Consider the following 23,292-nt stretch of genomic DNA (forward strand, 5'->3'; position numbering starts at 1 on the left):
GACACCTTGGGATGTAGATTCCCTGGTCCAACTCGAATTTTGATGCTAGTAAATCTGTGTTAGGCTCTGGAAATCTATTTTTGTTTTTAATTTTTACAGATCATCTCTTAATGACCAATCAGGTTAAGGAATCAGTGATTTCAACCATTATTAGCAATACATAGTTGTATGTTATAAAATTACACATGAAAAATATAGTTATCACTAGAGAATGGCTTGATTAGGAAACAGGTATATTCAAATGGGAGAAATGTTTCTTTGAAGGGTAGGGATGGGGAAGAATAATTAGCTTTTAAAACATTACCAAAATTATATGAGCTCCAAATTACCATGTTGTGTTCACTGAGGGAGCCAGGGAGGCCAACATTCTTTGGGTTATGAGAGGCTCACAAGCCTTTTGCCTTCTGCTTTTGATATGGCTGATCTTTAACAAAAGCTTCAGTATGTGGGTCTGTAACCTAGTGTGGGATCAAGTCACTTATTCTGCTCTACTGTGGCTCTCTTTGGCTGGTTCCTCAAGGCCTAAAATATAGCCAGGCAAGTTACTTCCTCCCCAATTCAGATCAGTATTTATAGGAGAATGGTAAATATTGGTTAGATGGTGCTTGTGTTTTCACAAACTTGCTTCTCAATTTCCAATGGAAAATCTGTATTTATAACTCTAAATCTCATACTTGGGGGTTAATGCAAGAAATGTGAGCTGACTCACAAATTTAGGATACTATACAGTAGTCTCCCCTTATCTGAGGGGCATATGTTCCAGGACCCCTAGTGGATGCCTGAAACCACAGACGATACTCAACCCTATATATACTCTTTTATCCTATACATATATACCTATGATAAAGTTTAATTCATAAATTAGCACAGTAAGAGATTAATAAAATAGAACAACAGATACTGTAATAAAAGTTATGTAGTTACATGAATGTGGTCTCCCTCAAAACATTTTATTATAATGTACTCACCCATTTTTGACTGAGGTTGACTATAGTTCACTGAAACTGTGGAAAGTGAAACCTCAGATAAGTGGGGACTGCTGTACTGAGTACTCCTTAATGCCAGTGTGGCAGGCCAGGTCTCACTAACAACTGCTTCAGTACTACCTGAGTGGTTAAATTAAATATTAAAAGCCAGTGCCCTTTATACGAAGGCTGGGATGTAAGGGAAGCCCACCAAAAGTTTCGCCTAGACCTTTCCTGGGCCTTAAAGCATAACAAAATAACGAAGGAATTCTTAACAGGACCCATTTAGAATTAAACAAGTTTTATTGTGGGTCTAAAAAAACTCCCCAGGCCTCCACAAACAAGTTTATTGGGGGTCTGAAGAAACTCCTCAAACCTCCCTGATTTAGCAGGATACAACTTAAGGGTAATCACCCCAGCATCTGAACCCATTTAAATTAAATAAATTTACTAAGGTTCCAAGGGAAGGCCTTCAGAATTCAGACGTAATAAATTGTTAATCACTTATGTCTTTAGATGAATGTTTATGCATAAACACATAGCTTAAAAGGTATATAAGCTCTGAAAAGCTTTATAATTTTGAGTTGGTCTGCGGACACTTTCCCAGCCTTCTCCCTGTAACTGGTTACAGAAATAAAAACTCTCCGCTGAGCATGGTGGCTCATGCCTGTAATCCCAGCACTTTGGGAGGCCAAGGCAGGCAGATCACAAGGTCAGGAGATCCAGACCATCCTGGCCAACATGGTGAAACCCTGTCTCTACTAAAAATACAAAAATTAGCTGGGCGTGGTGGTGTATGCGTGTAATCCCAGCTACTTAGGAATCTGAGGCAGGAAAATCACTTGAACCCGGGAGGCGGAGGTTGCGGTGAGCCGAGATCACACCACTGCACTTCGGCCTGGTGACAGAGCGACACTCCATCCCAAAAAAAAAAAAAAAAAAAAACCAAAAACAAAAACTTCATCCCCAGTTCATCTGCATCTCATCATTGGGCCATGAGAAATAGCTCAACCCTCAATTTGGTCTGGGAACAGCAGGGAGTTCGGGTCCTTTTCTCCCAGAATATGTCCAAATCCATGTCCAAATCTGATCACCCCTCTCAGGGTTTAGCACCAGCTCGGTAAACCAGTTCAGGCAGCTTTTGCTCAATCTCGAAAAAAAATAAAAACAGAAGAAAAGGAAGATTGTTTCTATTCTTTTCCCAGGACAATGAGAACTGTTTTCCTTACCTCTACATAGCTAAGAAGCATCATCCAGGTGACTTTTTCATGACCAAAACATGTTTCTTGTGAACTACCATTTCCTTCCAGAAAAATCTTGGCTTTAATTTGATTCCATTTAGATGAACAAAATCTAGGCCTAAATCTCTCATTGGCTGAAACTGCTTCTTTGTTGTCTTTGGGAAGATTAAAAATTTCAATACTTATAAATGTAATTCCTATATTAACAATGTAAATAGAGATTGAATAGTTTCATCTCCATTATAATAATGGCTAGTCTCTTTCCTCAACCCTCATCCCTATAAACCCAAACGTCCCTGAAAAGTAGGAGAAACTGGAGCTAAGTTAAGCTAAAGAGAAAAGTAAAAGAACATAGTGACAAGCGATGAAAGAAAAGTAAGGCTCTAAAGGCAGAATAAGTGTTCTGCGGCAGAGAATAAAGACAGTTTGGTGGTGGGATTGACTGCCTACTGGTGTCTGGAAGAGCGGCGCCTATGGACATGTCTCTCCAGCCAAAGGCTGGGGCAAGACAGGGGAGCCCGAGGGATAGTGATGTCTGGCTCTGAGCAGTTCTTGGCCAGTCAGCAGGCCTCAGTGGTGCTACAGGTGTGTCTGTTTAGTAGAGCTGCCAGTCCTGTCAGCTACTTTCTGCAGCATCAGAGCCATATTCTGGAAATGCCTCTGGGCCTGTTTGCCTGCTCAGTTCTGCAGGGGAGCCGTGACTGCACCTGCTCACGGCTTACAGAACATCTCCTTGTCACCAGCTAAGACTTTCTAGAGGTCATGTCTTTGGCTCTTAACCCTCCAGCTTCTCTCTGTCTGCCTGTTGAGTAGTCTGACTACATAGCTTCATCCAGATCAGCGATGACTACTGCCACTGGAGGCATCCCCATCTCCCTTTCCAGGCCTTGCTGGCTGTGACTACCCTCCTGTGGACCAGCCAGGAAGGTCCCCCCTCTGCCAGCTTTGCCATGACAGTAGGTCCTATTCAATGTCTGGGCTCAGCTTTCCTGGAAAGAAAAAGTGTGGTGCTCTTTGACTGAAAGGGTTCTGCCTTGCAATGCCCTAACATCCTTGCACAGTTAAGAAAATACAAAGGACTTTCCCTCTACTGAGCTGGAAGGGCTATTTTAGGTCCCATTGGCCTATATCCCTGTGGTGTTTACCCTCCTTATTTCTTGGAATCTGTTCCCAGAAAAAGTACAAGGAAGATGCTGAGAAGTCCATGTCATATTATGAGACCGTTTTGGATACCCCAGAGATGCAGAGAGTCCGGGAGAACCAAAAGAACTTCAGCCTTGTAAGTTTGTATTAAATGTAAGGCACAGCCCACAGGCCCCCTGCTGAGGAGGATGCCTCTGGATGCCCCAGGCCTGCAGTGGGGCTTTGTGCAGCTCTCTACAACTCCCATCCTGCCCCAGGAAATGTGTGTTCGATTCATCTCTGGGCTCACCTTTTGTATTAATCCCAAATCACAGCATGAAAGACTCATCTGTTACTTCCTTGGTGGTGTAACAGGTGTAAAACCCCTGTAACAAAAGAGAGATTAACAAGATAAACACATACAATTTATTTAATAAAACCTTCAGAAATGACGACCCAAAGAAACAGGGAAATGCTTGTATTTTTATGGACAGAGATGCAGAGTGATTGGACAGAGAGGGTATGATCCAATGGTAATAAACAGGGAGTTTAGCAAGGCCTGTTTGTTCAGATTCTTCTAGTGTCTCTGTGTCTTTGGCTCCTTCCTCTGGGTCTATGAAGGACCCTTCGGGAAGGAGAGGCTTATCGCCTGCTTTAGAGGAAGGTCAGAGAATTATTATCTGCTTTAGGAAAAAACGGTGAGAGAAGGCCAGAGACCCTCCTGCTTCTGCTGTTGTTTGAAATGACAAGGTGCCATATTTTGGGGTGGTGTATCCTAAACCCTGTCAGTGGCTTCCTTTACTGAACGTGAACTATCATCGCTTTCTATTAGTGGTGACATTTATCTTTTTCAAAGTTAAATCTAAGCAAGAGATACTTAAAAACAAACCCCTAGCTTTATATGTTTTTTAAAATTAGTTTTTCCACAAAACTCTTATGAAATAATTTCCCTTAGGTTACCAGAGCATGATTATTGTGGCATAGAGTTTTTTTTTTAAAGATACAGGATTTTATTTTCCTTTACACAATATAGAACAAATAAAGAAAATAAAACAATGTTGAAATCTTAACAAGATGTTTACTCTTTCTTCATAGCTCCAATACCAGTGTGACCTTAAAAACAGTAAAGGAAAAATTACAGTTGTTCAAGACACGCCAGAAATACTGCGTGTAAAAGAAAATCAAAAGAATTTCAGCTCGGTATAGTTACTATTTACTTTCCATTGAATGCTAACCTAGTAATTTCACTCTCCTCTTTAAAAGTATACTAGCCTTACACTGACAATTAACATCTAACCTCTTCAGGAATACCAGCAGTGATTTGTTAAAATTCCCCATACTTTGCTCCAATTCATCTCTCCAAAGACCATGTGAAATAACTTTAAATCTGCTAACAAAGTAACTTTTTAAATTTTTTAATCCCAGAGCAGTAACCGTGTGTTGTCTTGCTCCAAGAAGATGGATTTCTTTTTGACATTGTGATTTATTTTATCCTTCCCCCAAATAACTGACTGACTTTGCAGTTCTTTAATGGATTTTGTGTTTGTTGTTGTTGTTAGCATTTCCTGGCTTTTCTCATCTGTGTTAGTATGGTACCATAATCTTAAATCTTAAGATCTGGAAGGTGATGCATGTTGCGTATCTGGTATGAGTCACTGATACTGATGTGGAAATGTCAGGTGTGATGCTCTGGCACTTGCCTGGGATCATCATCTAGTGTCTTGTTTTCACAGAAGTCGTGTGTCCTAGTCTTTCTCCAGAAACTGCTGGGTTTTCCTTTCTTCTTTGTAACACTGTCATGATTCTGAATGCCCAGGTTTTATATAAAGAGGATGTCTCACCAGGAACGGCAATTGGAAAGACACCTGAGATGATGAGAGTGAAACAAACACAGGACCATATTAGCTCGGTAAAGACACAGTGGATGCACTTCCCACATTTTTTGCCTCCCTTTGATAATTTACAGTGACCCCTGAGTTGTACTCAAAGCCTTTGTCACTAGAAACAGCTTATATTGCTAAAATAGGTGCTTGTGTGCCACCACCAACACACAGTGTGCGCCAGTGGCTAGAGTCATCTCATATTCAGTGCAGTGCTTTGGTGGTTTTCATGAGGGAGAGATTAGATATGAAAAACAGAGAGGCTTGTGAGAAGGTAGAATCCGGTACAGTCAAAGAACCAACCTTCCTGGATACATGTATGTGAATCTATTTGTGCTAGTCAAATGACCTGTTGGGCATAAACACATTGGAGTATACAGGAAAGGGCTGCAGTCTATATAGGGGCCCCCACCTCTGCCCCAAAGAGACAAGAGAGAGACAAAGTGTCCCTGTCCTTGGAATTGTTCTCCTCTTACCCAATATTAGAATGAGGTCCCTTTCACTCTAAGTATAAAGCTTGTGTTTTTTAAATTGTGATTTTTTTAAATTTGGGGACTACTAATCAAACATATGTACATGTTGGTAAGAGTAACTGTCCAGCACGTCATATAATACCTTTCTTTTCCCATTTTAAAATCTGCAGGTGAAGTATAAGGAAACAATAGGACAAGGAACTCCAATCCCTGACCTGCCTGAAGTGAAACGTGTGAAGGAGACGCAGAAGCACATTAGCTCGGTAGTGGCCATACTCTCAGCTTGCATTTGTGTGACTGGCCATCTTCCAATTGCTATCCTGCTTTCTCTCATCCCTTCTGCTTCCTACCAAGGGTTTCCATGCCTTGGGGAATGTTGTGAACCCTCCCTTTGACTTGATGGGGTCGCTACCAGTTGCAAAAGTAGTAAGAAACCTCTCTTCTCATAATAAAGGAGAAGGGACTTGGCTTTTTTTCCCCACCTGTCACTTACTTGAAGCTCATGGACTTGGCTTCTTAATTTTCATGCCATTTGTTTCCAAAGTAAAATGTTTTGATGGTAGTAATAAGGTTATTGGGACGATCTCAAGTAATTTAACCAAAGCATATACATATAAGTAGTATAGCATACTTTGGTTTTATGTGTATATAAAAAACGGCTGTGTGTGTGTGTGTGTGTTATGTATGACATATCATATGAATGATAGGATTCCCCTGTGTAGAAAAAAGACCCTAGGCAGACTTGTGAAGTCTCTTCTCCCTTCCCAATTTCAAGGTTTCTTATCCTGTATTCTCTGCTGTCTTCATCTTGTAAATGCAGTGGTACAGGCTGTGATCTACCTACAGTGGTATATTATATATTAAGCCTGTGCTCTCATGGGAATTTCAGGCACCTGTGTACAGTTTATTGAGGGTCGGGTGCCCCCTACATCTGAAGTAGCAGCACGTTTCTCCTGAGCTTTTGTCAAACTCTGGCTCTAGACCCCACCCCGTTTTCCCATCACAGATTCTAGGCAGGTGTTGGCTACTAGCAAGAGACTATGAAGTCTGGGAAATAGTTTGTGGCCAATAAAAGGTGAGGACCTTAGTCTTCGGATTCCCCTGGTCACTGGAGGACTGAACTCTTGATTTTAAGAGATACTTGACATTTCTCTTGCAGGTTGTTCATATTATTAAGATCTCATTCCCTGCTTATACTCTGGCTCCCTTGTGGTCCAAATTTCATTTAGAGTTTTGTGTCCTGTAATATGAGAAAGTTAGCCCAGGCTCCTTTGTCACTTTGCATTACAACTTCTTGCTTTTAATTTTGTTTTGTGCTGTTGTCCATTATCAATTCTGTTGCTTTGTTGGGTAAAGAATAAAGAAATGCAACTTTGTTACCAAGAAGGTAGATGTTCAGAGGTTTCTAAAGCTTTCCTTGCAAAACAAAACTATCACCCCTAGCTTGTCACTGACTTTTAAGAATTAAAATCTGGTTATGTTGCTCCCCATCCCATGCACTAATACAGCAGGGAATCTATCCATTTAAAAGAACCCATTCAGTCCTTTAGGCCGAAAACTTAAGGAGGAGGCAATAAGCTTGGAAAGTGGAAGTTCCTTATCATTTTCATTAAAATGCATAGTCCTTCGATACTACTACCAAAAAATTGGACTTCTCCCAATTCAGAAAACACTAGTTTACTTCATCCAGCCATCAGCAATAAAAATTTCAGGTAAAGATGCTCCTCCTGAAAAATAAACTGATTAAACCTCCTCATATCCAGGGACTAGGATCCTATAGATTAGGAGCCAGGTAGGAACATTCATTAGAATATACAAAACAAACAGAAAATTCTCAATAAGCCTGAAGGAATAGCGTATCCTATGATTTGAAAATTTTAAACCAAGCAATCTATTCATTAAGCACAAGTCTATTGCAGGCCTCCTATATTCAAGGCACCAATGCTAAAATGGCTGGATTTTTCCCATTGGTAAATTTATTATTAATTATTTAATGCATTTTAGGTATATACCAAGTGGTTATAGAAAATGCTAATTTAGCGCCCAATTTTTCAAAGTAGTGAAAGTTTTTACTACCTTTGAAAAGAGAACATAAATATTTATGGAATTTCCCCCCTATTCCTTGTATGTTGTATTTGAGAGCTAGATTGTTTTTATGAGTTTCCCCCAAATAGCCCACATGTAGCTGCTATCTAAAGGATTCATGGTCATTTTACCTTTCCGGGTATTCTAATTATTTTCTACAGGTTATGTACAAAGAAAACTTGGGAACAGGCATTCCAACCACTGTGACTCCAGAGATTGAGAGAGTCAGACGCAATCAAGAGAACTTTAGCTCGGTATTTACGAATATATAAAAAACTATTTCCCATAAGAAATTTACCACAATAACCCACCTTTTTTAAAGAAAAGTAACATCTTAACAACAATTCTGTGTGTGTCTGTGTGTGATGTATATTATTACCTGAGCAAAGCCATCTTAATATAAAATGACTCACATTTCCAATTATGCTTTAACATTTTCAGTGACTTGACTAGATCTGAAATACCGTAAGTAGAATTAACAAGATTCCTCAACGTTATATCCTATAACTTGATGCTTTCCATTGTACTTTTTCATTTCCAGAATTAGCACTGTAGAGTTCATCCCATAAACTGTGAAGTAAAAAAGTAAAAACATTATCCTTACTAAATATTACTTACTAAAAAACTGCCTCCTCACACACAACCCCTTCCCCCAATTTCCTCCCTTCCTTACTCTCTGTGCTTGTTTTAAATGTCCTCTGGATACTTTCTTGTATCTCACAGGTTTTGTACAAAGAAAATTTGGGGAAAGGAATCCCAACACCTATCACTCCAGAGATGGAGAGAGTCAAACGCAATCAAGAGAACTTTAGCTCGGTATTTCTTAGGGGACCAAAAAAAAAAAAAAAAAAAATCCTCAATTTTATTTAAAATGATAACACCTTACAAATTTAAAATTACTAAATTCATATAATGAAAATAATGGTACCAAATATTACCTCAGTTTTCAACCCAAATCTAATTTAGTATTTAGTTCTGGTGTGAAATTTTAACTGTGTTTTCTCTAAAACATAGATATTTATCACTTTCTTTAAAAACCTGTAATACTCAATGTTTTCTTCCTCGATCCCTCCTTTAATAACAGTAGGTGTTTCTAACTGGTGTGGCACAAGTCAAAAGTAAAACCTAACGCCCCTTCAAAGGACAATGATAATTAGAATTTTATTTGTATTTATTGTGGCTTTTTGATGTATTCTGTGTTTGCTTTTCTTGAAGATTTTTCTGTTTAGATGTTTATTATTTTTCCATAAGTTTTGGGGGTACAGGTGGTATTTGGTTACATGAGTTTTTTAGTGGTGATTTGTGAGATCCTGGTGCACCCATCACCCGTGCAGTATACACTGCACCATACTTGTAGTATTTTATCACCCCACTCCCACTCTTCCCCCCAAGACCCCAAAGTCCATTGTATCATTCTTATAACAGCTTTGCATCCTCACAACTTAGCTCCCACATATCAGTGAGAACACACAATGGTTTTCCATTCCTGAGTTACTTCACTTAGAAGAATAGTTTCCAATCTCATTGGAGGTCACTGTGTTTGCAGCTTTTCTTAAAGGAATGTCATTCTTAAACATTTTCATTCAAAGACAACACAGCAATTCACAGTAACTCAGAAATATAATTTACTTGTCTCAGCTATTTTTTGTACGCTATGCAAGATAAAATTTTTCCTTTGGAAAACCTTCAGGATAATTGAAAGCTAATATTATTTAGCTTTTGGTATTTATTCTTTATTTTGTTCCCCTAAACCTGCCTTTCTCTCTCCTTTCTTTCTTTGGTTCCCTAATTTAATGTTACAAACAACTCAGGATAGTAATTTCAATTAGTTTGAATGCTGTTTGATACAACTGTCTTTGAGAGAAGGCCTACGTAAGTCAAGCCACTCCTGCTGGCAGCCTGGCAGCTGTGTTTTACTGATGTCTTTTAGAGACAGACATCCTGTGTGTGACTAAGTGTCCAAAGGGGATCTATAGTTACTCTGTTTTTAAATGTTATTTAGGTCTATTTTACTTCATCATAAAACAACAAAAATACTTTTAGGCTCTTTTTTTTAGGTTAAATCTACCTAAAAGGTGGGTCCAGGTTGATTTGTTTGTTGGTTTTGTGCACACAGATATTGTACAAAGAGAACTTGAGCAAGGGGACTCCCCTACCTGTCACTCCTGAGATGGAGCGAGTCAAACTCAATCAAGAAAACATTAGCTCGGTATTTGAGAGAAAGCTCTTTAACTCCATATTAAAAAAAATAATAATTTCTGTAAAACAGAACATCTTATTATTCATCCCTTCATAATAATCAATTTAACAAAATCTTTTAAGTCACACCAACTGAATCCTTCTGTTTTCCAGATCTCCTACTCACCAATTGATTCTAACACTTTATATTTCTATAATAGTCCCTTAAAACTTTTTCTTTCCTTCTCTTTTCACCTTTATGTTACTGTTGGGACTGTTGAAGTTAATTGATTTCCAGAAAAGAAAAACCAAACACTAAAGGTCTTATTTACTTTGAATTCTTTTTATCTGATGTTTCTGGGTTAGAGATGCAAGAAAAGATACTGGACTTGAAGCCACATGTAGAAATGGTGGCTCTTGCTTAGGAACAGGAATCATCTTAACATAGACCCTATTCAGATAAACAGTAGCACCAAGAAAGAAAATTGCTCAATATTGAAACCAAAAGAAATCTTATTTTGGGCCAGGTGTGGTGGCTCACACCTGTCATCTCAGCATTTTGGAAGGCCAAGACAGGCAGATTGCTGGTGCACAGGAGGTTGAGACCAGCCTAAGCAACATGGTGAATTCCATCTCTACTATAAATAGAAAAAAAATTAGCCAAGCATGGTGGTTGGTGCATGCCTGTAGTCCCAGCTACTCGGGAGGCTGAGGTAGGAAGATCGTCTGAGCCCCATGAAGTCAAGGCTGCAGTGAGCTGTGATTGTGCCACTGCACTCCAGCCTGTGTGACAGGAGTGAGACCCTGTCTCAAAATGTAAAAATAAAAAAAGGAAGAAAGAAATCTTATTTTGATACTTGTTCTAAACTAGCCATTTCATGGATAGAAATCCAGTCCTTCTGATTTTTTTAAATATACAATAAGATCATAAGCTTATATTTAATGTTACTTTCTCTTTTATTAATATTGTTGCTGAAAACCTCTAAGACAAAAATTATTTGTATATTATAAAATAATACAAAACTCTGAAACTTCTATATAAAGATCTTAGGTTCACTTATACCTATGATGGAGAATCAAATGTCATTAGGAAAATTTAGTTGGATTTTTTTTGGGAGGGAGTAGAAATTAATCCAAAATGTTTTTAATTGTCAGTTTAAATATATTCTAAAAGTTTGATTCTTTGACATAATTAGATCAGTAACTTTCTTTGGTCCCACTGTCTTTTTGTTCTGTTTCGTTTTTAATTACTATTCACTAACAATCCTTCAATTTTGTTAAATTTTCAATGTAAGTTAATATGTCTTTTGGAATGTTACATTCATTGTTTTCCCCGTGGGTTCATTATTATTATTCCTTTTATTTAAAGGCTTGCAAGAATTTCAAAATTACTTTCTAATTATTTTCTTTTGTACTAGAATAAGTATATTATTTTTGTATCTATTTGAAACCTTAATGATCCTGATGATTCTGGACTTTTTTTAAAGTAACCATTTCCATTTTTACACAGAATTGCACCTAGGCTAAATTGTCCAGTGGTGGATAAGCCTATTAGATACTGTGGAAAGTAGACAATGCCATATAGTGACTTTTAGACTTGACCATCTCTACAATCCAAACTTAATGACAAAGACCAAATTGCCATATTGCATAGATCTGGCCTGTTAAATATTTCTTCTACTGTAAAACAAATGTCTTTTGTAAAGAAAACAAATATTTGCTAATATAACTTCAACAATTTTTCTATTGTACACTGACTATTTTAATGGTCTTAGGAAATTATTTGTATTTTTTGCAAAATTTTTTCCTGTGCAAAAAATTATTTGCACAGGAAATACTTATATTCAAGTTACAGTAAAAAGGTGAATATCAAATACAGTAATATTTCACTAAGGAAATACAAAACATGTTCTCACCCAGATCTGTGCGTGAACAGAGAGGTTGACTTGTTGAATTTGTCTTTTCTGTCTGATGTCTGTAGTTTCACACTAGATTCTCCACAAGGTAGACGAAAGGGCTGTTTTGATTGCTCTTGTTTCTTCTGGATGCTTTCTTGTGTCATACAGGTGTTGTATAAAGAAAACGTTGGAAAAGGGATTCCAATCCCCATCACTCCAGAGATGGAGAGAGTCAAACACAATCAAGAAAACTTTAGTTCGGTATTTAAAAATGAAAAATTCCTTTAACTAGTTTTTAAAAGTTTAAAAAATATTAATGGCTAGATTTTAAAAATCTAATCAACTCATTCCAATAAAAAATTTGACCTGTCATTTTCCCAACTTAATGCTGCCGTTTCCTACGAATCAGTTTTCTCCATTTTGGTAAAACATTAATACAATCATTTAACTTAATTTTTTTAAAAGTGTTATTATATTCCTGGCTTTTACAAATATAACATTCTCAGTGTCTAAGCATCCACATTTATCCTGCTTTGGCAAAGTTGATCTGAACCTAAAGCTTAAAACAAATGTATTCTGCAAAGATCTGACTATCAGGCTCATTTATTATTCTAACCTCTTCTGTCTCTACTGGTATTTGTACAGATATTTTGAAGTTTCTTTTTTTTTGTTTTTAGCACCTTATCATTGCTCTCCTTTTGCCTTAAACATTGTTCTTCCCAATATGTTTACCCAAACTAAAGGTTAAATACTTTGACTTCTTTTGAAGTAAACAAAAGAAGGTTTGTGTGTATATGTCTCCATATATAAAATGCTTGTAAAACCCAAATATCCTTATGTGATTTATTAATAGCATTTTCAAGTCAAAAATAACTTCCTTGGTTTTGTTTCTGTCTCTTGTCTGTTTCTATTTTTTTCCCTCCGTGTAACAAGCTGGGAAAGACTAATTCCTCTCTTTCATGGTTGCTCAGCGCTGCAGAGATTAATTCAAACAAGGAAAATAACAAAACTTTTTCTTATTTCTTAGTTTTTGTTGCTCTTTTCTGCATTCCTTTGCTTTTGAAGATGTCTTTAAAAGGCTCAAACAGGTTGAGTCTAAAAGCTTCTGGTACTTCTCTTCCTCTAATTCACTCTCTTCCTCCCTTCCCACTCCCAACTGCTCCAAAGCAGGGGGAAAATGATTGATTGCTTTTTTTTTTGTTCTGGATGCTTTCTTACCATACAGGTGCTATACAAAGAGAACCTGGGGACAGGAATTCCAATCCCCATCACTCCTGAGATGCGGAGAGTCAAACACAATCAAGAAAACCTTAGCTCGGTATTTTGAAAAGAAAGGGGAAAAATGCCACTTCAGAATTAAACTGATCCTTACATTTATTTTTTGTTTTAAACTCATTTCCCTTCCTTTGCTTCTAATATATTTTATATTACAAAAGGATATACTTTCCCATTTCTATAATACAATTAATTTCGATGTTTTACTTCATCTGATATTTTCAAAAATTTTTTTAAATAATGAGTTTTTCTGTTTGTGTGGGTAACAACGCCGAGTTCTAACAGTCTCAAATCCTTGTTGGTTTAGGAGGCACCATACTCACAAAAATGAAAAAAAAAAAAATAATAATAACATGAATAACTCTGACAGCCTTTCCCCAGTAGCTGAGGTCCCTGCTTCTCTAGAGGGTACAGATTCCCCATCCCAACAATGGCTTCCACTGAAGTATTCAGTGGCAGTCTGTCAGCAAATAACTTCTGGCTCCTTGGACGACTGTTTTCTCCTCACACTTAAAACATCCCAAGAAATGAAATGTTACTTACTCATGGTTGTTTTTCTGGATGCTTTCTCATCGCACAGGTGTTATACAAAGAAAACATGGGCAAGGGAACCCCTTTACCTGTCACTCCTGAGATGGAGAGAGTCAAACACAATCAAGAAAATATTAGCTCGGTACTTTCAAAAGAAAAGAAACTACTTATTTAATGATTTTAGAAACTTTCATGATTTAAAATAATACATATTAATCCTGCTTTTTAAATGACAACTTAAATTTTGTGAATTTCTTTAGCAAATTTATCCTTTTTTCCTTTGGGCTACTTCTAGCCTAACCCCATAACAACAAGATTGCTTTAATCTATAATTTGAAGTTCTAATATCAACAAGTAACAGATTTTCTTATAAAACATCCTTTTGCTTCTCTCTCCTCAAACTTTCTATCCACTTCCCCCAAGGTCTCTTTGTTTTACATATGCTTGAAATTTAGGATGGAGTATATGGGGCATGGTAGAGTAGGTCCAACGGGGAATTTAGGATGGGTATGTGTGGGGTTGTAGAGTAGGTCCAATGGGGCTCTTTCTTGAATATTAGTCATGATTTTGTTTTTGTGTCAATGACTTCAGTTTCTAATTTACCCTGTCAGATTTGGACAAAGAGACCTTGGGAAAAATAATTCCTGATCCCCTTCTTCAAGGATAATGATATAAATTATGATTCAGTAGTTTTCACAATTGATCGTCAACTTAAAACTGAGTGTCACCAGAACCGCTTTTTGTTTTACTGATTTTCGTTTTTGTTCTTTAGTTTTAGTGTAGTCTTTAACTGCAAACTTTAGTAAACCATTTCCTGTAAACTTGTGCTCTATGACATTATATGTGATTGTAATTACCCACGGATTGAGGTTTGCATGGGGACTTCAGCTTTCAGTAGCAAACAGCCTTGTGGCCTCCACGTTTCCACTCTCTGTAGGTTTCTCCAGTACTTGAGTGCAGTGTTCTAAAAACATAAGCACATATCAGAATAACCTGGAGGGTTTGTGAAGCCAGATTGCAGGGTCCTGCTCTAGTTTCTCATTCTGTAGGTCTGGTACAGAAGGGGCCAGAGATTTGCATTTTTAACAAGTTCTCAGTACTGACCTTGCTGTTCAGGGACCCCAATTTGAGAACCATTATTTCAGCAGAATTCTTCCTCTTGAATGTCATTTCCTAAGCTTCCCATGTTTCCAAGAATGACACTGAGAGGAGATACTGAGGTTGAGGATTTATCACGATTTGTTACTATGTTTCTCATTTTCTATTTGACTATGATAGTGATATAAGAGTCAAAAACATTTTTCCTTAATGATAAGCTTGATGTTGTATTAAACTAAAGAGGCAGAGCATAGAGGATAACAAAGAAAAAGTGGGTAGGGGAAACCCTTTGCCTTATCTGAGGGCCTACAGTTTTATTGATGCATCTATGAGAGTTTAAGTGCTACAAAACAGTTCAGTAAAAAAACAGCTGCTCTATCAGTAGCAGCCTCAACCTTCTCAAATGTGATTGACGCTCATGCCTGTAACTCTTGTTTAAATCATCTCTCAAGCTTGACATTCAGAGACTAGCAGTAAAATGATGGTGGTCTCTCATCACTTTGAGGAACACCACAGTTCTCTCTTGCAGTGTTCAAGGGTTTCAGGGCAGGGGCCTAACCCGGACACATTGTGTCTTGCTGTAACTACACTTAACTTCCTTGAAAAATATACTGCTTTCCATCTAACCTTATTGCCCAAATGGTTTGGGGCCCTGAGGATAATCAAAAGTTATTTGTACCATTTCCTTTTTTGGTAACTGTAACTCTTTTTCTTTTTGGATCCGTTGGACTCGCATAGGTTTTGTACAAAGAAAATGTGGGGAAAGCCACCCCAACCCCTGTCACTCCTGAGATGCAGAGAGTCAAACGCAATCAAGAAAATATTAGCTCGGTATTGTCTTGAGAAACCAAAGTGCTTTTAATTTTGCAAAATAACTCCCGCGGTTTGGCCTGCTCCTAACCCTATCTCAGGTTAAAAGCAAACAAAATGCCAGTTATATTTGCATTTGCTCTGAATATCACACTGTATTTACTGTTAGCTATTAACTGTTTTTAAGCTTTCTTCTTGATAGATGTTCTCACTAATAGTAATAGATTAAACATGGCGTTTCCCTCCAACTTGCAATATAATTAATAGTGATTATTGCTTCATAGTGACTTTTGGGTGCAACTTTGTATCTCACAGGTGTTTTACAAAGAGAACCTGGGGAAAGCAACCCCCACACCCTTTACTCCTGAGATGGAAAGAGTGAAACGCAATCAAGAAAACTTTAGCTCGGTATTTCAGAAAGGAAAAATAAATCCTTAAAATTTTAACAGGCCTGGCAAACATGGTTATACCACTAATTTATCTTAGTGTTTCCAAAACGTTTGCGTATCTTAAAAATTCTTCCCTATCCACTTAAAAACAACAAACCTACCCCACCAGGTTACAGTGATTTTACTTCTTTCTTAAACTTTTGCTTCCTACTGTAACATTTTAATGGCTTTACCTTCGGTGTGATATAATTGAGCCATAACACCAGCTAAGTGATGATTTTCAAACCTGGTTTTCTGCTATCTGATGCCTGGATGCTCTTTTGGCTTCCCTAGGTATTGTACAAAGAGAACATGAGAAAAGCAACTCCGACACCTGTTACTCCAGAGATGGAGAGAGCTAAGCGCAACCAAGAAAACATTAGCTCGGTATTTTCTAAGACTAAAAAGAAATAGTGCAACAACTTGGAAAATAACATCTTAACATCATAAAAACACGCCTTTCTCATGCAACTGAAAAACACACTAAAATCTTAAAAGAGAAAAATGCAACATATTTGAAAGTAACATTTTAACACCATAAAAATGTGCACTTTTTTATTCAACTGAAAATTTACACTAAAATTGACATAAGTGTGCTTTTATATTCCAAACCACCATACTAAACAAGTTAATTGCCAATGTTTTCCTTCCCCTTTCACTTTACTTGAGGTAGTTCTACATAACCAATTATAACAAATTTACTTCCTAACATCCTCAATCTTCTCTCCTTTAGTTTTAAGATACTTTATGACATGGGTAATACACTGAAACAGATGCCTTCTTTGGCTATATTTTGGGGTTTTAGTATCTAGAGGACTTTGATTTCTATACTGGCATACTGGTTTAGGAAATCTGAACATAACCTAAGGAAAATGATCACTTCTTTTAGGACATTCTTTCAAATTCCCTTCAATATCAGATTTAGAGCCAAATACCATCGAATATGTTGATGCTGTAATTCCTAGCAAATTTTAAGAGGTCATTTTTTCTTTTCAAAATTATACTATGCCCCTTCTTTGAAAATGAGTTTCATTTTCAAAGTCAAAACAAGTCTATTCTCTCCTGAGGGCCTTTCCGGTCCCCAGGTTAGCCTGATCCACAGTTGGTCAAGTGTCTCACTGGGCCCCTTCAGTTGGCCAGCCTCCCTCACCAGCTTCTTCCATCTCTATCTGCTGGAAAAGCTTTGAGGTTTCAGATTTAGAACAGCACCCCTCATTCATGGTCTCTCCTCGATCAGGTTCTTTATTCTGATAGCTTCCGGAAACAAATACAAGGCAAAGCTGCCTATGTGTTGGATACCCCCGAGATGAGGCGGGTGAGGGAGACCCAACGGCACATTTCAACGGTGAGTCAGGAATTCTTTAGGATGGGCTGGCTGCCTGTTGGAATGTGTAAAAAGGGAAATGGTCACACCATCATATTTTCATAAGCAAATCCATGACATTTCAGGTGAAATATCATGAAGACTTTGAGAAACACAAGGGTTCCTTCACACCGGTGGTGACAGATCCTATCACTGAACGAGTAAAGAAGAACATGCAGGACTTCAGTGACATTAACTACCGCGGTATTCAGAGGAAAGTGGTAGAAATGGAACAAAAACGGAATGACCAAGATCAGGAGACTATTACAGGTAACTGAGCCTGGGGTGGGGAAGGGGATTAACTTTGAGGGGTAGAATAAAAGTAACATTATCTACATCAAGTCAAAATATAAAGGACTTCAATCTGTTTTTATTAGGGGTGCAAGAAAGCTCCTATTATTTCAGTTTACAAAGCTGGTATCTCTTCTACCTTTGTTCTCCTGTGAGAAGGCATGATCCAGAACCTAAGCTGGAATAAGTGTAATTCAATCCGCTGGTGGTTGTTAAAATTCATGCCTTGGTTTTCAAGTTATTGGAGAAGTCCAAGAACACTTGTTCTGATCATTACTTTCCCTTTCAGGTCTACGTGTCTGGCGTACTAATCCTGGTTCAGTTTTTGACTATGATCCAGCAGAAGACAACATCCAGTCCCGAAGCTTACACATGATTAATGGTGTGTTATGCTCAAAAAGGCTTACAACATAAACATCACCATGTAGTACGCTAGAGTCAATGACTTTTATTTGGGCTCTGAAGTTCCTTCCCTCCAGGGTTTTGCATTTTCTGAGTTGCCCATTTGGCATAAAAATACCTTGTTGGCCGGGCACAGTGGCTCACGCCTGTAATCCCAGCACTTTTGGAGGCCAAGGCAGGTAGATCACAAGGTCAGGAGTTCAAGACCAGTGTAGCCAAGATGGTGAAACTCCGTCTCTACTAAAACAAAAACAAAAATTAGCCAGGTGTGGTGGTGGGTACCTGTAATTCCAGTTGCTCTAGAGGCTGAGGCAGAGAATTGCTTGAACCCAGGAGTTGAAGGTTGCAGTAAGCCGAAATCGTGCCATTACAGTCTATCCTGTGAGACAGAGACTCCATCTCAAAAACAAAACAAAACAAAACAAAACAAAACCTTGTTAACTAGTGAGCAAAACTTACATTCTAAACAAGTTCAAGTTAAGAAAAATTTTGTTTCACTACCTCAGTGCATGTCTCCTTCAGGCCCCATTATTATTTCTATTTTTTTCCCAAAGAAAAAACGATAACCCTTTCTGTTGGAGAAATAAGAAAAATAAAATACATAGGCAAAGGGAAGAGAAAGGATTTGACCTTTAGGAACTGTCTAAGCTCTATTCCATCAATGAAGATTATAAATAAAAAAAAGAAGGAAGAAAAAAAAAAAGACTAAAAAAAAAGTGAAGAAGTAGAATACCAGCATGGAAAACAGAATGAGAGACCTTCTCTACAAAAAAAAAAAAAACAAAACAAACAAAAAACAAACAAACAAACAAACAAAAAAAACAAAAAAGAAATAGCCAGAAGTGGTGTTGTGTACCTGTAGTCCCTGCTGTTCAGGGGGCTATGGTAGGAGAATGGCTTGAACCTAGGTCGAAGCTGCAGCGAAACGTGACTGCACCGCTGCCCTTCAGCCCGGGCAACAGAGCCCCCATCTCAAAAAAAAAAAAAAAAAAAAAAAAAAGAATATCATGTAGAGACAGTCCTCAAAGTATGTGTACCCTAGATTTCTGATGAAGAGAGAGAAGTAAATCCATGGTTGCATCCTGACATGTGTAATTTTAAAGGTCTGCCAATAGTATTTTGGGAACACAGAGAAAGACTCTAAATTGATTTGCAGTTAGGGAGGACTTTCTGGAGAAGTTAAAGATGGAATCTGAATGTCAATATTACTATTTATTTATTCTGATGAGCCAGGAAAATTGGCAGGTTGGAGGAGAGATGTTACAAATAGACTCCTGGATTTGAAACCTGGCTGTACCAGTTAACTGTTCCATGACCTTTGGTCATTTGCTTAAGCTCTCATCTGCAAAATACGGAAAACAAACCTATATCAGAATAATTGTGAGGGTCTGACCCACGGGAAACTACTGAAAACCATGCTTGGCAAAAAATAATGATAACTGATACTCACTTACTGTTAGGCATTACTACCACAGAAATGTTGTGTTTACTACATCTCTCCCAACTGCATCTTTCCCAGTCCAAGCTCAACGCCGAGGCCGGGAGCAGTCACGATCTGCCAGTGCACTGAGCATCAGTGGAGGTGAGGAGAAGTCTGAACATTCAGAAGCGCCAGACCACCACCTTTCGACTTACAGTGACGGGGGTGTCTTCACAGCCTCAACAGGTACAAGTGGATGGCGCTGATGTTGGCAGTCCCACCCAGCCAGCTCACTCACAGTTACTAAAGAGATGCTTTGAGTAAAAACAAAAAAATTTTTTAATCTTGATCCTTTTAAATGAGAAAAGACTAGAGTTATGGAGGGTTGCATGAAGTTAGATGTTTCTTTTTCCTTGATTTCTCTTCTTGAAAATCATTCTAAGTTGGGGAAAAAGATATCACTCAGTTGCTAAACACAGATTAAAGGATACCTAGCCGTTTTTCTTCTTGTAAACAATTTACCCCCTTCTTTTCAGCTTACAAGCATGCAAAAACCACAGTGCTCCCACAACAACGATCATCTTCAGCTGCTACCCAACAGACAACGGTATCTTCCATCCCATCTCATCCATCTACTGCTGGAGTAAGTAAATAATAACTCAAATTATTCTTAATTTTTGATATGTGTAAACATGATTATAGCTATTATGGCCTTTTTTAACCAAACCACCTGTTTTATATAATGCTTTTTTATTACACATTTCATATTAATATCAGACAACTTTCATTACCAAACTCAAATTAATGAAAAGCATTTTCAATAATTAAAAAAAAAAAAAACCCAAGCCTAGAGCAAAGTATCAGTTTTGGCTCATTGGACTCACCTACTAGCTTAAACATTTGCTGCTTGGAATTATTTATAGGCTGGGCACAGTGAATCATGCCTATAATGCCAGAACTTTGAGAGACTCATGCGAGAGGACTGCTTGAGCTCGGGAATTTGAGACCAGCCTAGGCAACAATGAGACTTCATCTCTACTAAAAATTTAAAAATTAGCAGGGTGGGATGGTGCACTTGCAGTCCCAACTGCTTAGGAAGTTGAGGTGGGAGAAATGCTTGAGCCTGGAAATTGAGGTTGCAGTGGGCCTGGATGACAGAGGGAGGCCCTGTCTCATAAACAAAATAAGTATGTACAGATGTATGCAATGTGCCCGCGTATATACATACATGCCTTATCTTAGATCTCGCCTATTAGTATAAATTGAAAAGGTAAGCCAAATCATCTTCACAGTTCACCAGACTACTTTACAACTCTTAGTTTAAAACCCTGGATCCCATTCATAATATCCCCAAAACATCATAATTTAGAATTGATATGAACAATCTTTGTATGTAGACAACTGTCTTTACTAAATGACATAAAAGAAGATCTAAGTAAGTGTTGAGGTCTATTATATTTAAGGGAATATTATAAAGTTCTAATTTTCCCTGAAATAAACCAATACATTCAATTCCAATATAAATCCCAATAGCACTTAACTCTGCTAATCCTAAAATTTATGTGAAAAACATGCAATAATCATCAAGTAAAATTCAAAAATGATAAGGACTCAACTAAAAAAGAGTGAAACATACAATAAAGCTATTAAAATTAAATATGGATTTAGCATGGTAATAGACACAAAAATAGATGAAGTCCAGAAATAGACCCTAAACGAATTATAAATCAGCAGGAAAGGGATAAGTTATTTAATTATATTATCTGAGGTAATCAGTTATCCATTTAGTAATATAATAAAATTAGATACCCATCTCAAAGCATAAATTGTACCAAGGATTTAGATGTAAAATCCACAATTGTAAAAGTATAAAGGATAATAGAGAATACTTTTATATTTAGAGACGGGGTCTCCCTCTACCACCCAGGCTGGAGTGCAGTGGCACAATCACAGCTCATTACAGTCTTGACTTCATGAACTCCAGCAATACTCCAGCCTCAGCCTCCAGAGTGGCTAGCACTACAGGTGTGTGTGCTATGCCAGACTAATTATGTTACCCAGGCTGGTCTCCAACTCCTAGGCTCAAGCCATCTGCCCGACTTGGCCTCCCAAAATGCTGAGATTACAGGCATCAGCCACTCAGCCCGGCCACGATAATTTTAAAGTATGAAAGGGAACGCCTTCCTAATAAGCAAATTCCAAAATTTGGAAGTATAAAAGACTGGCTAATTTGGTCATAAAATTTCAAATATTTCTATAACAAATACAAACATGTCAGACTGGGAGAAAATATTTACAGCATACATATAAAAATATTAATATCAAAAAAGAATAAAACACTCTAAAGTTAAATGATAAATTATTCCCCTCCCCCTCAAAATAAGACCTGGAAGACTAATAGATAATTTATGGCAAAATTTAAAAAAAAAATGGCCAACAAAAAAGGTGTTTATCATGACTAGTAACCAGGTATATACAAATAAAAGTAATAAAGTACATAATACAAGGTATTTTGAATCAAATTCGATCATACTATATCATATTCGAACATTTTAATAGCAAACAAAAAAAAATTAGGTCAGGAATGGTGGCTCATGCCTGTAATCCCAGCATTTTGGGAGGCTGAGGTGGGAAGAGTGCTTCAGTCCAGGAGCTCAAGACCAGCCAAGGCAACATGGCGAAACCTCATCTCTATTTGTAAAATTATTTTTTTATATATAAAAAAAAGTTTAAACACATATATCATTTGACCTAAGACTTTCACCTTTAAAAGCTTTTTCTTCAGAAATTAGACACCCAAAGATAAACGCTGGAGGCTAATTATAGTGTAAGAACATAATAATATGGTGACAACTAAATGTCCAGAAAAATGAAAATGACTGAATAATTCATATTACTAAAATGTGAAATTCTCTGTAGCAGTCAAAAAGAATAAAACACAGCTATATTTATATGAAAAGACTTCCAAGCTATATTAAATGTAAAGAAGAAATTATTATTTAATGTTCCATTTATGCAGAGGGAAAAAGAAATCTGTGAATATAAATATATGCATGTGTTTTTCAGAATGCGAGAAAAAACGTAGGTTACATCCTAAACTACTAACCAGTGGCTGCTCCCAGGAAGAAATTTTTGTTATCATCACTTCTTATATACCTCCAAATTATTACAATTTTAACAGTGTGGAGGATAGCTTTGAGAAACTTTTACTACTGGTATCCTCCCAAATTCCCAGAGTGAAAGATGACATGCAATAGTGCTATGGATTTTCAAATTATTCTCTAAAGCACAAGACTGACCTCTTCAAAAGGGAGAAAAAGGCCACAAATCAAATTAGCACATTCTTTTCTGTGACTACACACACACACACACAATTTTATGGATGTATAACTTAGTATGAAGTGTACAATTCAGTGATTTTTTTGTTCAACCATCACCATAATCTAATTTTAGAGTATTTTCACCACCATAAAAAAAAACTGTATTGAAAACTCTTCTGGTGCATTAAAAACAAACAAATGCTGGTACCCACTGGCATTCATTCTCCATCCCCAACTTGTCCCTTTCTGCTCCATCCAATCCTAGGTATCCATTTCCTATCACTATATATTTGGCTGAGACATTTCATATAAATAATTCATGTAATTGTATGGTTATACAATATACTGACTTTGGTGCATGGCTTCGTTTACTTTTGAAGTTCATCCATGTTGTATCATGTATTAGTACTTCATTCTTTTTACTACCCAATAATGGGTTTGTATCAATATACCACATCTCGCTTATTCATTCATCAGTTGGTGGGCATTTGTTCCCACTTTTTGGCTATTAT

General features: G+C 37.4%; 1 protein-coding gene across 1 annotated transcript in view; it reads left to right on the forward strand.

Annotated features, from left to right (window-relative positions):
* The window catches only part of NEB (nebulin), a 217,375-nt gene that overhangs the window by 192,577 nt on the left and 1,506 nt on the right, over window positions 1-23,292 (forward strand). Inside the window, exons 141-155 of the mRNA XM_017523188.2 lie at window positions 3,381-3,485; window positions 4,424-4,528; window positions 5,145-5,237; window positions 5,852-5,944; window positions 7,928-8,020; window positions 8,490-8,582; window positions 13,698-13,790; window positions 15,485-15,577; window positions 15,872-15,964; window positions 16,279-16,371; window positions 17,222-17,329; window positions 17,434-17,617; window positions 17,928-18,020; window positions 19,560-19,706; window positions 19,997-20,103. Of these exons, the coding sequence (XP_017378677.1) occupies window positions 3,381-3,485; window positions 4,424-4,528; window positions 5,145-5,237; window positions 5,852-5,944; window positions 7,928-8,020; window positions 8,490-8,582; window positions 13,698-13,790; window positions 15,485-15,577; window positions 15,872-15,964; window positions 16,279-16,371; window positions 17,222-17,329; window positions 17,434-17,617; window positions 17,928-18,020; window positions 19,560-19,706; window positions 19,997-20,103 (1,593 nt within the window). The remainder of the gene's footprint in view (window positions 1-3,380; window positions 3,486-4,423; window positions 4,529-5,144; window positions 5,238-5,851; window positions 5,945-7,927; window positions 8,021-8,489; window positions 8,583-13,697; window positions 13,791-15,484; window positions 15,578-15,871; window positions 15,965-16,278; window positions 16,372-17,221; window positions 17,330-17,433; window positions 17,618-17,927; window positions 18,021-19,559; window positions 19,707-19,996; window positions 20,104-23,292) is intronic.

This window comes from Cebus imitator, unplaced genomic scaffold (assembly GCF_001604975.1).
Source record: "Cebus imitator isolate Cc_AM_T3 unplaced genomic scaffold, Cebus_imitator-1.0 Scaffold27, whole genome shotgun sequence".
NCBI lineage: Eukaryota > Metazoa > Chordata > Mammalia > Primates > Cebidae > Cebus > Cebus imitator.